The sequence below is a fragment of the Thamnophis sirtalis genome, unplaced genomic scaffold, assembly GCF_051295495.1.
Source record: "Thamnophis sirtalis isolate CommonGarterSnake01/CBP01778 unplaced genomic scaffold, rThaSir2_p1.2 scaffold_10, whole genome shotgun sequence".
Taxonomy (NCBI): Eukaryota; Metazoa; Chordata; class Lepidosauria; order Squamata; family Natricidae; genus Thamnophis; species Thamnophis sirtalis.
In genome coordinates, this window is record NW_028261390.1 from 26,540,108 (window position 1) to 26,554,078 (window position 13,971).

The following is a 13,971-nucleotide window of genomic DNA, read 5'->3' on the forward strand; positions in this document are numbered from 1 at the left end:
ATTTTTATTTTAGACACAACAGCCATTTAAACATTTTTGAAATTTATACAATTTTTGTTTAGCTGTCAAAACATTTAATTATATTGTGCCTTGAAGGTATAAAACTGTCAAATAAATCAGATTCTTTGCATAAATGTTTGGTGAATTATTCTGACTACTACACTGTAGATACAACTTGCAAAACTTTTCAGTAGAAATTAGTCATCAGATAAAGGGCTACATTAATATAATTTATTGATGAAGTAAAAAGGTAAACTAAGTTCCACATACAACCTTAAGGGACATTAATGAAGAAGACAACTTTGGTACAATGGTACAATAACATTGAATTTAAAAAATGCTATTTAAATGTTTAAATTATCTAAAAACATTCTCTAAAAATTTATGCTAAACAATTAGCTTTTACGTAATATTAAAATTCATAGCAAAGTAGTTGCTAACAATTCAATAACCTGATTTTTCTTTTAATATATTAAAAGAATATGAGTGTGTGTTGTGTGTGCATGTGTGTGTTTAGCAGTGGTGAGGCAACTCACTAAAGGTGATTGGGGTGAAATGAATTAGTTCCCCTTTGAAGCTTTTATTTTCCTCTTTTTTTTCAAAATGAATGGGACGTTCTTGAATGAAAGCTGTTTTTCATTACTGCCACCCAATACTTATTTGAAAGAAAAAGCCCTCCTAACACATACAAACACAAGGGTAAAGGCAAGCTTCCCCTTTTTACCAGGAAGATTTCAGCTAAACAGCTCCTAGCTTCTCTTTCCAGTCAGGTGGCTTCAAATCAAAGTTAATTACTGTAGTCATTTATTCTAATCACTTTCTTCGTATGGCTAACTGCATTCTGTCATGGGGTGGCATCCTTTGAAGCCAGTTCGGTTTGAAAGCCACTGCAGGGTACTTGAGCCTCATTAGTGAGGCTTATCCATGCCTGGCTCTGGATGTGATCCCTGATTAACTCTCAGTTAGCCTTCTTCCCCAGACAACACTCCTCCCTTTCTCTTTAGTTTCAATTAACTCTTGCTTTGCTGCCTGCTTTTTATTCACATCACGACACATCAGTATGGGGATAGGTCACTTATATATTTTCTTTGTTTGGACAGAAACAGTAGATTTCCAGAGTAGAAAATTGTGATGAGAAAAGATGGTTCTTTGTTGCCAGGGGTACTTGTTTCAGTGTATATGTAGAGTGATTTATATATGGATGTCTAACCAGAAGAGTCAAAGAACATTTTATCTGCGGTGTGGTACCCATGCAGCAGACCTAATGTACTGTTGATTACCTCTTTGGATAGTTTTATCCAAATTAATGTGGATCATATTAGCTTAAACTTCAAATAGGAAAACACTGGTCTCTCTAATACAGTCACTAAGGGAATATTTGGTTTCCTGTTTTACATATAGATAAATGAAATGAATATGATAAAGCAGTCATTCACTTTTACACAGAAGAGAATTCTTCAGGTGTTTTGTAGAGCTGCCCATCTCATGGCAATGACTTTGGGAAGTGTATAAAGATTAAAACCATAATAACAGCTTTAAACTCATTATGCCCCATTTTAACAACAGCCCCCAAACGTGGTACAGTATATCCTTCTCTAGCACAAAAACTGACAGTGCTTAATAGAAGACCTAAAAGAGGTTAGAGGAATTAATAAGGATGTTGAAGCCCCCCCAAAAATCAGAATGAACTTCAGGTTTTATTTTAGGCAAGAATACAATAAAATACTGCAATATCAAATAATGGCAATTTTGGCTCAAACTTGCCTCAGAGTCTAGATAGTTATAGTTGTGAATAAAGGCTTCACCTGGCTTAATTACTTTGGTAATATTAAAAAAAAGTTAACAGATAGGTGCTGATTATGGAACAAGTATTTGTTTGCTTCCCTAATTCAGGAGTCCCCAAACTCTTCAGCTCATTGATTTCTTCATAAACCTTGATTACATATCGAATCCCAAATATTTACTGAATGAAAATAACTTCATCTTATTTAACTAATACTACTACATTAGTATTATTTAACAACAACAACAACAGATAATCCTATAGAATCTTGAGGGCCAATATTGACCCTACCCTGATGGCTTAACAGAAGGCAAAACTGCAAAAAGGCTACTATGAATCTGTAACCATTATGAACTTGGATAGAAATTTCCTGATGCACAGAAATATACTTCATATATTTTATAATTTGAAATAAATGTTCAGGTAAAATATTCTCTTTCAATAGCAATTAATTAGATATACTATGCAAATATACCATCAAATGATTGATCTGTGTTGTATAAATATGATTGCCTAAATTATCATCAAAAATTAACTATGTTGAAAGCTAATTCAAGTTTTATATGTTATATGCAATTTAATATAGTTAGTCCTTGATTTATCACCACAATTGAGCCCAAAATTTCTGTGAGACCATTGTTGAGTGAGTTTTGCCCCATTTTAGGATCTTTCTTGCCACCGTTCGTAAGTGAATCACTGCAGTTATTAAGTTAGTAACATGGTTGTTAAGTGAATCTGGCTTCCCTGTTGACTTTGTTGGTCAGAAGGTCATAGAAGATAATCAAATGACCCCTGGACACTGTAACCATCATAAATATGAATCAATTGCCAAGCATCTGGATATTGATCATGTGACCACATGAATGCTGCAACGGTCATAAGTGTGAAAAATGGTCATGTCTTTTTTACAGTGCCATTGTAGCTTCAAACGGTCACTAAATGAACTGTTATAAGTGAAAGAGTACCTGTGCTATTTTATAAAAATAATTGTTCAAAACAGATTAAACATTAAAATAATTGAAAATATAAACCAGAACATTTCATAAAATCCTTGTCAAAAGGGATGCTTGTTTGAAGGGGAATTTTTTTTTTTTATATAGGTTGCTAATGTGGGTATCTGCTGTCTATAGAACAATGTGAGTTCGGACGTTTGCATTATTTCTCTGGAGTACATTAGAGATAATGAGGGCAAATCTTCTGAAACAGGGAAACAAGTTTGAATTATGTGTAACTTGCAATTGAACTGTATCCTAGAGAAAAGCTTACAATTGCAAGGTCCTTGGAAATTGTCCGAAATCTAACGTTTAATCTTCTTCACCATTTTGTTTCTTTTGATATCAGATCAGAGTGGATAAGAAGTATCCAATGTGGCACACTAAGGAAAAAACAAATTTGATTAGGAATTAATGGATAAAATAGTCTTAAATTCATGGCCGCACATGTGATTCCTAAATATATTTTATTGTCATACTTTAATACATGTTACCTAAACTAATGCACAAATGCCTGCATTTTACATTTGTTTTCACTGTGAATAGAACACGTGTATATATATGGGTGGGTGGGTGGGTATGCGCGCGCGCGCTGTGGTGGCGCAGTGGTTAGAATACAGTACTGCAGGATTAGCTCACTGTTCACTCTGGGAGTTCAATTCTGACCAGCTCAAGGTTGACTCAGCCTTCCATCCTTCGGAGGTCGGTAAAATGAGGACCCAGATTGTTGGAGGCAATATACTGACACTGTAAACTGCTTAGAGAGGGCTGTAAAGCACTATGAAGCGATATATAAATCTGCTATTGCTATATAGTTTTTAATTGTTTTTAATGTTGCACACTACACAGAGACATTATAGAGTGAATGAACATAAATGTAATAAATAAAAATGCATCTTTGTCCTCCAGAATATATAACATGAAAACGAAACAAGACCTCCACCATTCTTGTTCTGAATGCTCCGTGAATATTTATTTACTTTCAACACAATTCCTTGAAGCCTAGAGAGAGCAAGAAAATGTATAAGGCTACTTCAGCATACAGTGCTGATAGAGATCGTAACTATAAATAAATAGTATGAATATTGAAAATTCATAGAGAAATAATTATGGTATGAATTTGTGACAACGTAATCCTATTTTGAAACAACATATTTTCCTACTTTCATAAACCACTGGGTTTCTTGTGCTTTTTAGAAAAATAAGCACATGTGTTAGTCATAGTATTAAGACTTTGCCTTTTACATTTTACAGAAAAGGTGGACTAAATAGCAGTGCATTGCACAATTTAAATAATTATCAAATACCACTGAAATTGTGGAGCACATTAATTATTGTAATTTTAACTTTAAAACTGTTCTATTTTATTAGAAAGAAATAATTCCTAATTTTTATTAGGAATTATTGAAGAGACTAGACCTAACAGTCCACCCAAACACTTTGCCAATCTTGATTTTGTGTGAATTCATTGCTCTTGCTTTGTTTGAATAGGATACAGTTTTCTGTTTATGACTTCAAATAATTGAAGAGAATGTGATCCACATATTTAATCAAAATTGTTTAATTCAAAGCATGTTCTGATTGGAAGCAAGATCACATAGAAAAAAGACTCCAGATGTTTTTTTAAGTTGAATTTTTTTAAATCATATATTTGATAGGACAATTTGAAAGATTTCTAATTGGTCTGAAAATAAGTCTTAATCATTGTAAATTACCAAGGTCATACATCAGTGTTGTGACATTACTACTGCTGTTTTAAATCCAGCACATGCCAGCATAACTGTCTGCTTGATTTTAAAATGTTTGTTGCATGTGGTATCAAGTAATCATTAAACAAATTCATAATAAGGTTGCAGAAGTTTGGAATTAATTGTTCAGTTTATTTTCTTTTTAGAAGTTTTTTTGTTAATATATTTTAAAACACAATTTTGTAAAGAAATTGAAATTATATAGTAAATTTGGTAGTTTTGAAGTAATTTTATCTTTATCATTATCTTGGGCCATTTTGAACCATAAAATAAATCCATAATAAATATGGAGAATTTCATTAGTAAGCGTACAGTAGAAAAAGTTATTTATTTTTAACAATTATGGTTAAATTTTTCTTGGTTCAATATGTTTCAAGGAATAAATGGAAATTTAGACATTTTAGTTTAGATTCATATTTTAAAAAGTAGACAAATATGCATTGCTATTTTCTTCTGTAGCATATTTGCTTTAAATACAAAAATGACTCTGGGACATTTTAGTATTGTGAACTATTAACATAAAGTTGCCAATAGATGTTTGACATCTGTGCATTGCACTTTTTAACATACTTCAGGAGTTTGTGTCTTGGCCTAATAGGTCTCATTAGAGGGGGAAAGAGAGAGAGAGAGATCAGCCCCAAGACAGTTTGTCAAAGTTAATACGAGTCCCATGGGTCTGAATTGACAATTTGTGTGTGATTTTACAGGACATTCCTCTCATGGTCTTCTTTGATTCGTAACAATCAGACGTTACCTCTGATTTATTTCACAATAACTCAATACAGATGAATATTATCGTACTATGTTGGATGTTAGATTTTTTTATTTCTTATCATTCTCAGAATATATACAGAGTGTAAATGATACATCCTGTCTAGTGTGGCAGAAGCATGACTTGATTAGCTATGTTTAAGAGAAGCAAGGGAATGCGGGATAGTATATTTTACCAATAAAAGAGAATATTTGTAGTTCAGGGTTAAAATGAGGGGTTCTTGGTGTTCTCTGAGCTTTGTTGTTTTCTTGCATATGTTTCATTACCCAAACTTTACTTTTGCTTTAGTTGTGCACCATTTTAACTCAAGGACCTCATCATAGTATACTTTCATTGTGCACACTTTTAACTATGGCTTTAATAAGCATTATCTTTTTTCAGAAGCTTGAGCTGATCCTAAACTTTTTGAAATCTTAATTTTAAGAAAAAAATAAGTATGATGTACAAAATCAATAAAGCTTGGTAGTATAATCTACTGTATATAGAAAGAATTTTCTTCATGTGATACATTACACAAAAGAACAATACATATTTTCTTTTAACTTCATATAACTTTACATTGTATTAGTTTTTATAATACAATGCTTGAAATTTAACTGGATTGTATATATGTTGTGACATCTCTTATAGCACCCTGAAAGTCTTTTTATTTTATATTCTTATTTAAATCTTTCACAGCTAATTTGTTAATATATTATAGGTATAAATCTTAAGTAAACCCCATGAAAGATGAAAAAAAAGATAAATTCTAAACAATTTACAAAAAAACCCACCTTTAAAGCCCTTCCAATCAAGTATTATTGCTGTATTTAGTCATTTTCTTTAGCAATCACATTTACACATTTTAATGGTATGTATAAATGATGATAAAAATGTTAGTATTTCTTGCTGTAGTAAAAAGGAAGTAAATTTTGGGTTTTTCATGTTGCTGTTTTCTTGTATTTATAAACTTTTCACATTTTCTATATATGTTTTCAAAACTTACTTCAAAGTAAAACACAGTTCAATAAAACTCTAAAAGGGTCTATATAAAATTGTGTTTTAGTTTATTTTAATCATTTTATTGTTATGCCATTTGTGTTTAATTAATTTATTTAGCAATATTTATATGCTCTCTTAATCCATATGGCCTGTGGGTTAAAATACCATAGTTCAAGATATAATACAGTATATCTTACAGCTTTTAACTTATTAAACAATTTGGAACTCATGTGTGCATGTGTTTATGGTTATATGTAGTTTTAATAGTATTCATATTTTGTGATTTTTTTTAAAAAGTACCAGCTAGAATATTGCTCTCATGAAATGAGCTGTTTCTCGGGTGGAATGGTATGTAGGGTGAATAGAAGAATGACTTAATATATTGTTATCTATTATAAAGGATGTATGTAGCAATTTACTGAGCTTCTAAATACAAAAATGATACGTACATGAAGATATGGATAGGCCTTTTCCTGATTGAAAGTTCTAATTAAGTGAATAGAGGAAAATTAACTGAAATTAGCTGTCAGAAAATCACATTTAAATGACTGATGAGTTGCTCAGGCAGTAAACATTTAAATGATATAAATTGCCATTTAAGTGTATGGTTTAATGTTTGTCATGCATTAACATGACATGAGATTGCAGTGACAATCAAGCAGCTTGCTCTAATTTGAACATATTTAGGGCTTTTGTGTGAAGTGCACCACACAAATTAAGACAATTGCTGTTTTTTATGTGTCAATATAAATGTTTCTTCAGGCATCAGTTAATGAAACTAACCAATCATTTCTGTATGCATATTGCACAGTCGCTTCTCAGAGCCTGACTAAATTTTCCTTTTTAAATAGGACCTTTCCTTGAAAGAAAACTAGGCTTAATTTCTGTAATAATAAAACTGTCCTGCTTCTTTGCATTACTTCATCTGCACTTCTAATGGGATTTTCCATTAAAGCTCAGTGCATCATGCTATTGACTTTTGTTGCCTTTTCTTCAGCCAATTCAGAATGTCATCTACTATTACACATATACATACAGGTATAGAGACTGAAATATTTTAGCACAAAATATTCAGCCCAAAATATTTTATGCCTGATGTTAAAAAAAAAACAACCAAAGACACACACTCTATTTTGTGTGTATAAGCCATCAAGTCTGGCAGCTGATCTTCATTTACCATTATCAAAAAGAAAGCATCCATCACCAGAATTAAAGTAGCAAGATGGCTTCTTGCTGGTAAAGAATAGGCTGTATTGTACACTCATTCTGCTATCTGAATTGATCCCCCTGAATTGATCCCTAATGGAAATTGTAATCTAAAATAAATTGATCTATATCCAAGAGTGTGTGCTGGGTGATCATGTGACCTGAATTTAAATCTTTATAAAATTCAGTGGATAATGTTTCCTAATTTGTATTTAAGCTATGTTTTGTGAAATGTACTTAACGGATCTGTAAAATAAAACTGCATGGCTGCTTTGGAAGGTAGGTGGGTATCGCCCGGGATGTGCATGTACATCATCAAGGCCACAACATGTTCAAGCAGCTTCAAGCCTGACTGCTTTAACAGTTGGAAAAGGAAGAGCTTCGTACACAATCCTCCAAGTTCTGTGGATTCCTCTTCTTCTGAAGATTTGCATACTATTTGTGTTAATCAATAATTACTTAATGATATGAAGGACAATTAAGTTTTAGTCTCAGATAGCTAAGGCTTAATCTTTCCCTGATGTTTTTTGATTTACTTGAAACTTTTCACACTAAAGGTCAACATAAACAAGCTGGCTTTAGAAAAAGCTGACGAATAGGAGATAATATAGCTGATGTATTCTAGATAATTGAAAAAGCCAAGAAATATCCAAAAGAAATAAGTTTATGCTTTATTTATAATAGAAAGGTTTTTGATTATATCAAACTGTGTAATATAATTAGAAAATATTAGAAAAATGGCAATCCAGAACATCCAGTTATCTTCGTATAAAACGTATACACAGAACAAAAGCCATAGTTCAGAGAGAACATACTTTACTTATTTATAAGTATATAAATAAATACTTATATATTAATGGAAACTGATACTGGATTAAAATAAGCATGTTTTTAAACCTGGAGGAAGAAACATCAATTACCTGTGCTGTGCTGATGACACTACTCTGATAGCTATAAAAGCAAAGGAACTGCAAACTAATAATTACATCGAAAAGCACTGATGGAAACATTGAACTAAAATTAAATATAAAGAAGAACACACTAATGACAGGTACAATAAGCTTAGAATTGTCAACTAAGATACTGAAGTGGTGGATAGCTTCTGTCTCAAGCATTAAGATATCAAGGAGTCAAGAAAAATGCTGCAAACTAGCACTTGGTAAATTAAACATGAAAGCCTTGGAAAAGATACTCAGATACCATACTATGTATATACCTTCAAAATCAAAATAATATATACAATAGTATAGTATTGTAGTATTTCCTGCAAAACTCTATGGAAATGCAAGTTGGACTTTTAAAAGGCATAATAAAAATAATATTGATGCTTCTGAACTTTGGTTTGGAGAAGTCTCTAGAGAATATGGTATACAAAAAAATGAAACAGAAAAATCAATGGATCAACAAACAAATCAAAATTTCTTGAGCCACCAATGATCAGTCTCAGATTATTGCACTACTCTCTAAAGCTGGGATGTCAAACTCACAGCCCATGGGCTGGATGTTTCACATGCTGGTCACACTCACACTCTGGTTTAGCAAAGGGGGGTGGAAATTCCCAATACGTCACATGATGACAATGTGACTATGTGAGTTTGACACCCCTGCTCTAAAGGTTCTATTGCTGGAACAAAAAGAAGGGAAATCAAGAGGATGACCATCAGAACGGCAAATGGTCTTAGCTTCAGTGGTGAAGACCTGGAAGAACAGATTAGAGTTTATTGTCATGGAAAAAAATATGAAGTTATTTAGAGTTGACACTGATGTGATAGCACTAATCAATCAAAAATTTTTGAAAGACTGCAGGAATTTTTTGCATAAACATTTGTTACATGTACATCTACAGTGAGAAGGACAGAGGGAAGACCCTCTATCAATTCAGATAAACAAGATTGAACCCAGCCCAGGAAAGTGATTTATAAATATATTTCAAATATGTCTTCCAGCTTAATTCTCATGATTAAAAAAGGGAGGAAAGAAGCACGTTCAGACTTGTAAGATCCAGTAGTTGTTCTAGTGCAGTGTTTTTCAACCACTGTGCCGTGGCACACTAGTGTGCCGTGACATAGTGTAAGGTGTGCCGTGGGAAATTACTTTATATATAGTCAATATAGGCACAGAGTTAATTTTTTTAAACATTTTCTAATGGTGGTGTGCCTCGTGATTTTTTTCATGAAAAAAGTGTTCCTTTGCACAAAAAAGGTTGAAAAACACTGTTCTAGTAAGAGTAGTTTAAGGTTTTCATGTGTATGTTTCTTAGTGAGATCTGACTTTTAGGGCTTACAGTCCTAGAATCACTAGACTTCTTTTAATGAATCTGAGAAATCATCTATCAAATGATTTCTATCAAGATATAAAATATAAGTTATGTGTTTGGAAACTATATTTTAAATGGAATTTATAATTATTTGAAGTCTTTGTAAAAAGAGATTGTTGAAAGAAAGCATTATTTTATATAATGATCAGTTTAGCTTTATATTGCTTGAAGAGAATATAATAAATGAAATAAGAGATGGGATTTTTAAAAAGTCAATCCTGTTCATTAATGATGTGTTTAATGATGTGTAGCAGTTATAACTTAAACTGATTTAGAAATTACATGATTCCTTTTATAAGACAAGATTCCGGAATGAGATTTTTGTAATGCTTTTAATTATTTTATTATTGTATTGGTGAATTATTAATAATAGCGATAGCACTTAGACTTATATACTGCTTCCTAGTGCTTTACAGCCCTCTCTAAACAGTTTACAGAGTCAGCATATTGCCCTCAACAATCTGGGTCCTCATTTACTGATCTCGGAACTATGGAAGGCTAAAGCAACCTTGAGTCTGATGAGATTCGATTTGCCAAACTGCTGGCAGCCGGTGATCAGCAGAAGCAGCCTGCAGTACTGCTCTCAAACCATTGTGCCACCGCGGCTCATAAATATTAAAATCAATATTAAAATCAATATTTATATTACTATTACAGTTATTGTTTTAATTATTTAAATAACTAATCATTATTTAATTATGATATTTAATTAATTTATATATTTATGTACAATTAATTTATATAATAAATTATTTAATTAACCTTCAAAAGGTTAGTGCTGATTCATTTTAATTATCTATAGGAGATCTAGTAGTGAAGGAAATCTAAGATTTCAAAATTAGGCTCTATTTGAAGTAATACTGGTTTACACATTAATCACTTCTTGAAAACTATTGACACCTATAGATGAAGGTAAATGATGCAGTATGGAAGTCTGAAACTCTAGTATGTTTGTTGCATTTTTCCATACTACAGAGGAAATTGTAATTGACAATTATGTGTATACTCCAGAAAACTACCATTTAACATATCAGTTATAGTAAAATTTACCAATTGCCTTTTAACTATTTATGCCATTTTGTCAAAATTCAAGATAGATGTAATAAATTATAAGTTGTGATAGTTGTATTACATTCAATAGATAGATTGCATCATTTTAAGGTAGTGGCTATCTCTATTGTTTCCAACAGTTGGAAACAGTGCATAAATTATAAGGCTGCAGCATTTTTTCTTTAGCTATATAGTAGTATTTTCTTTCCCAAGGTGATACTCTTCCAATGTGGTGAGACACAGGTGCCCACACAACTGAAAGGTACAAGATTGGGATGATTAATATAGTCTGTCTTGTCCTTTCCTATTATTGTCAGATTAGACAATGATTACTCATCCATGGTGAATTTAATTGTTCATAGTACAACCTTGAATTATTTTAATACTAGCACAACTCTATTGCAAATGTTTAAAACTCCATTAGGGACTTGCAAGGCACAGTTGGTTCAACATATTCTAAAAGGTATAATTAGCATCGTCATAGTTTGTGAAATAACCTTTTTTCGCTAAGGCGCTTGCATATTTCTAACCTTTGCATTGTGGTTTATGTAAGATGGTGGACAGAAAATAAGTTTGAGAAACAATATAACCAGTGTTGTATTTTGTTTCAGGCTTTAGAAAGTGAATTTGTTTCCTGTCAACTGCACCAGTGGATTGATTTGATTTTTGGCTATAAGCAGCAAGGGCCAGAAGCTGTCAGATCTCTAAATGTTTTCTACTATCTGACCTATGAAGGAGCTGTCAATCTCAATTCAATAATGGATCCAATGTTGAGGGAGGTAAGCATGTTCATACTTGGGAGAATAAAAATTTATGAAGGAATGTTGGACTTTTTGAAATATTGATAAAGCATATTTGATTTTATTGTAGTTTAAAAGATTTATAGACATTTTAAAACAAAGTTCCCCAACCTTTCCACATTGGTGACCCGGGACATTTAGAGTGGGGAAAGAGGAGATGATTTTGGGAGGGGAAAGTGCAATATCCATGGCGACACTCAAGTGAGGGGCCGCGAGCGCCCATGCTGATGCTCTCACAAGTGGGTTGTGTGCATGTGCAGAGGTGCGTGCCCTGTCCAGACACTCATGTGGTGTGGTGGCGATTAGCCTATGGCCCAGTAGTGGGCTGCGGCTCACAAGTTGGGGAACCCTGTTTTAAAGGATATTTTCTATCCTACCTATACTAACATAACTCCTTAGATTTATTTTGGTTACACATGGCATAATTGTTCAAAACAGATTTTGTAAGTTATTAGTAAGACAGTTTTCTCCTTTCTGCCTTGTTTCTTTGGCAATGGTCTTCTCTCTACAAGGTTTGCTACAAATGGAAAAAGCAGTTTGGGAAACTGAAAAGGGAAATACTGTGCCTAGCAAGTATTATTGAATAAAATGATTTTGGGGAGGTTTTGGAAAGCTATAAGACTTCATGTAAAAGAAAGAAAATATACATCACTGTTGATTGTTCTCTCTGTAAATTTTAGGTATATTATTATAAGCTTTTATAACAAGAATTGTGGATTTAAAATATAATGAAATATTTCTAGATTTTTCCACTGTGGGGTTTTTTGAATTTTTTTTAGAAAAAAGCCTAGGAAATGATGTAATTAGTGCACCAATTTTTATGCAAGCACTAAAAATGCTTGGGTCTTTTTCATATGTAATCCTTTTAAGAGCTTATTTATTCATAATTTAAAGCAAACAGATCTTTATCAACAAGAGAGTGTACAACATGTAATTATAGATTTGGCAAACCTTATAAAATGCTGCTACGTACATGAAATTCACATTTGAAATATTGCTTTCTGAATTTGTAAGAGAATAACTATTTGAATAATTGATTTAAAAACAGCTTGCACCACTGCTTTTGTCCTTACTGGCATTAACATGTTTTGGCTTTTCTGCTTGAATCCAATCATAGCCATTTTTATTTTCTTGCAGTTAACAAAGTTCATTTTTATTTATGATTTTCTGACATGCTTCTAAAGAGCATAAACAATGGACTTAAGGCAGAACCTCTAATTTCTGAGTCTTCTTGTCATGATATTTTAGGAGTGTGTGTCTATGTGTCTGCATCTGTTTATTTGTTATTAACCCATTTTCATAGTTAAATCTAGTATAGAAAGCTGCTAGGGTAACCATGGGGGTTTCCTAGCCTTCTACACACCACAATTAATTAACTAGAATTAGGTAAATTGATATGACATAAATTCAACTTGCAAACATGTATAAGACAAGAAGTCATGGTATCCATGCATTCTTTGTAATATCTTTTAAAATACAAAGAGTTCAAGATTAGTATGTGATTAAATGTCTTTATTACACAAAGGGACATACAGAATGCTGTTTTCTTTTTGCCAAGAAATCTGGAATTTTGAAAGAACAAAGAAGTTCTCACTATGTTAATTTCCTAGATAGCCAACACATGTGGAAAAACAGCATTACAATAATTTGTGAATAAAAAGGTCTGTTCCCTATTTTACTATTTCTATGATGTTATAGCTTAACAGTCTGCTGCACTTTAAACATTGAGGGAGTCTTTAATTGTTTAAAAACAGTTTAATAAACAGTTCTAAAAAACAGTCCTAACAAACAAAAGAATGAAGCTTACTAATATTTTGGCCTAAACTATGTTTATTAGTAAAAATGTAATTAATTTTTGAAAGCCTTGTGATCAATTAATACAGAAATAATCCTTCTGTTGACGTTCTGAAATACTTGGTAATTTATTTTGCTTTTCCTCATATCAACATTTTCTTAGGTTTTAATAATTTCTTATGTTCTTCACGATGTATGAGCTAAAGGATAAAACAGACCAATGAAAAGGTTTGGACTATATAATATTGCAGATTAGGAATAGAAAAAAGACATGGTAGGAAAGAATTCTTCTTTGAATCTCTAAGCCTAAGGCATAATATACCAGAAGAGAATTTCTGAATAATGAACAACAGAATATAAAGGAAAATGCAGTTTATTCTTTCCCTGTTAGGAATTAACAAATGAATAAAGAGCATCCAATAGTTATAGCAATTAAGAAATAAATGTCAAATAAGGTACCTCACCTCTTGCTCAAAAGCCCTTGAGGAAAATAATACAAAAATGTTAATTTTACCTTATTTCTAATCT

The 13,971-nt window shown here is 32.1% G+C and overlaps 1 protein-coding gene across 1 annotated transcript in view; it reads left to right on the forward strand.

The window, feature by feature from the left end:
- LRBA (LPS responsive beige-like anchor protein) overlaps nt 1-13,971 on the forward strand; it is a 380,505-nt gene that overhangs the window by 327,671 nt on the left and 38,863 nt on the right. The window contains exon 48 of the mRNA XM_087724319.1: nt 11,461-11,628. Within this exon, the coding sequence (XP_087580445.1) occupies nt 11,461-11,628 (168 nt within the window). The remainder of the gene's footprint in view (nt 1-11,460; nt 11,629-13,971) is intronic.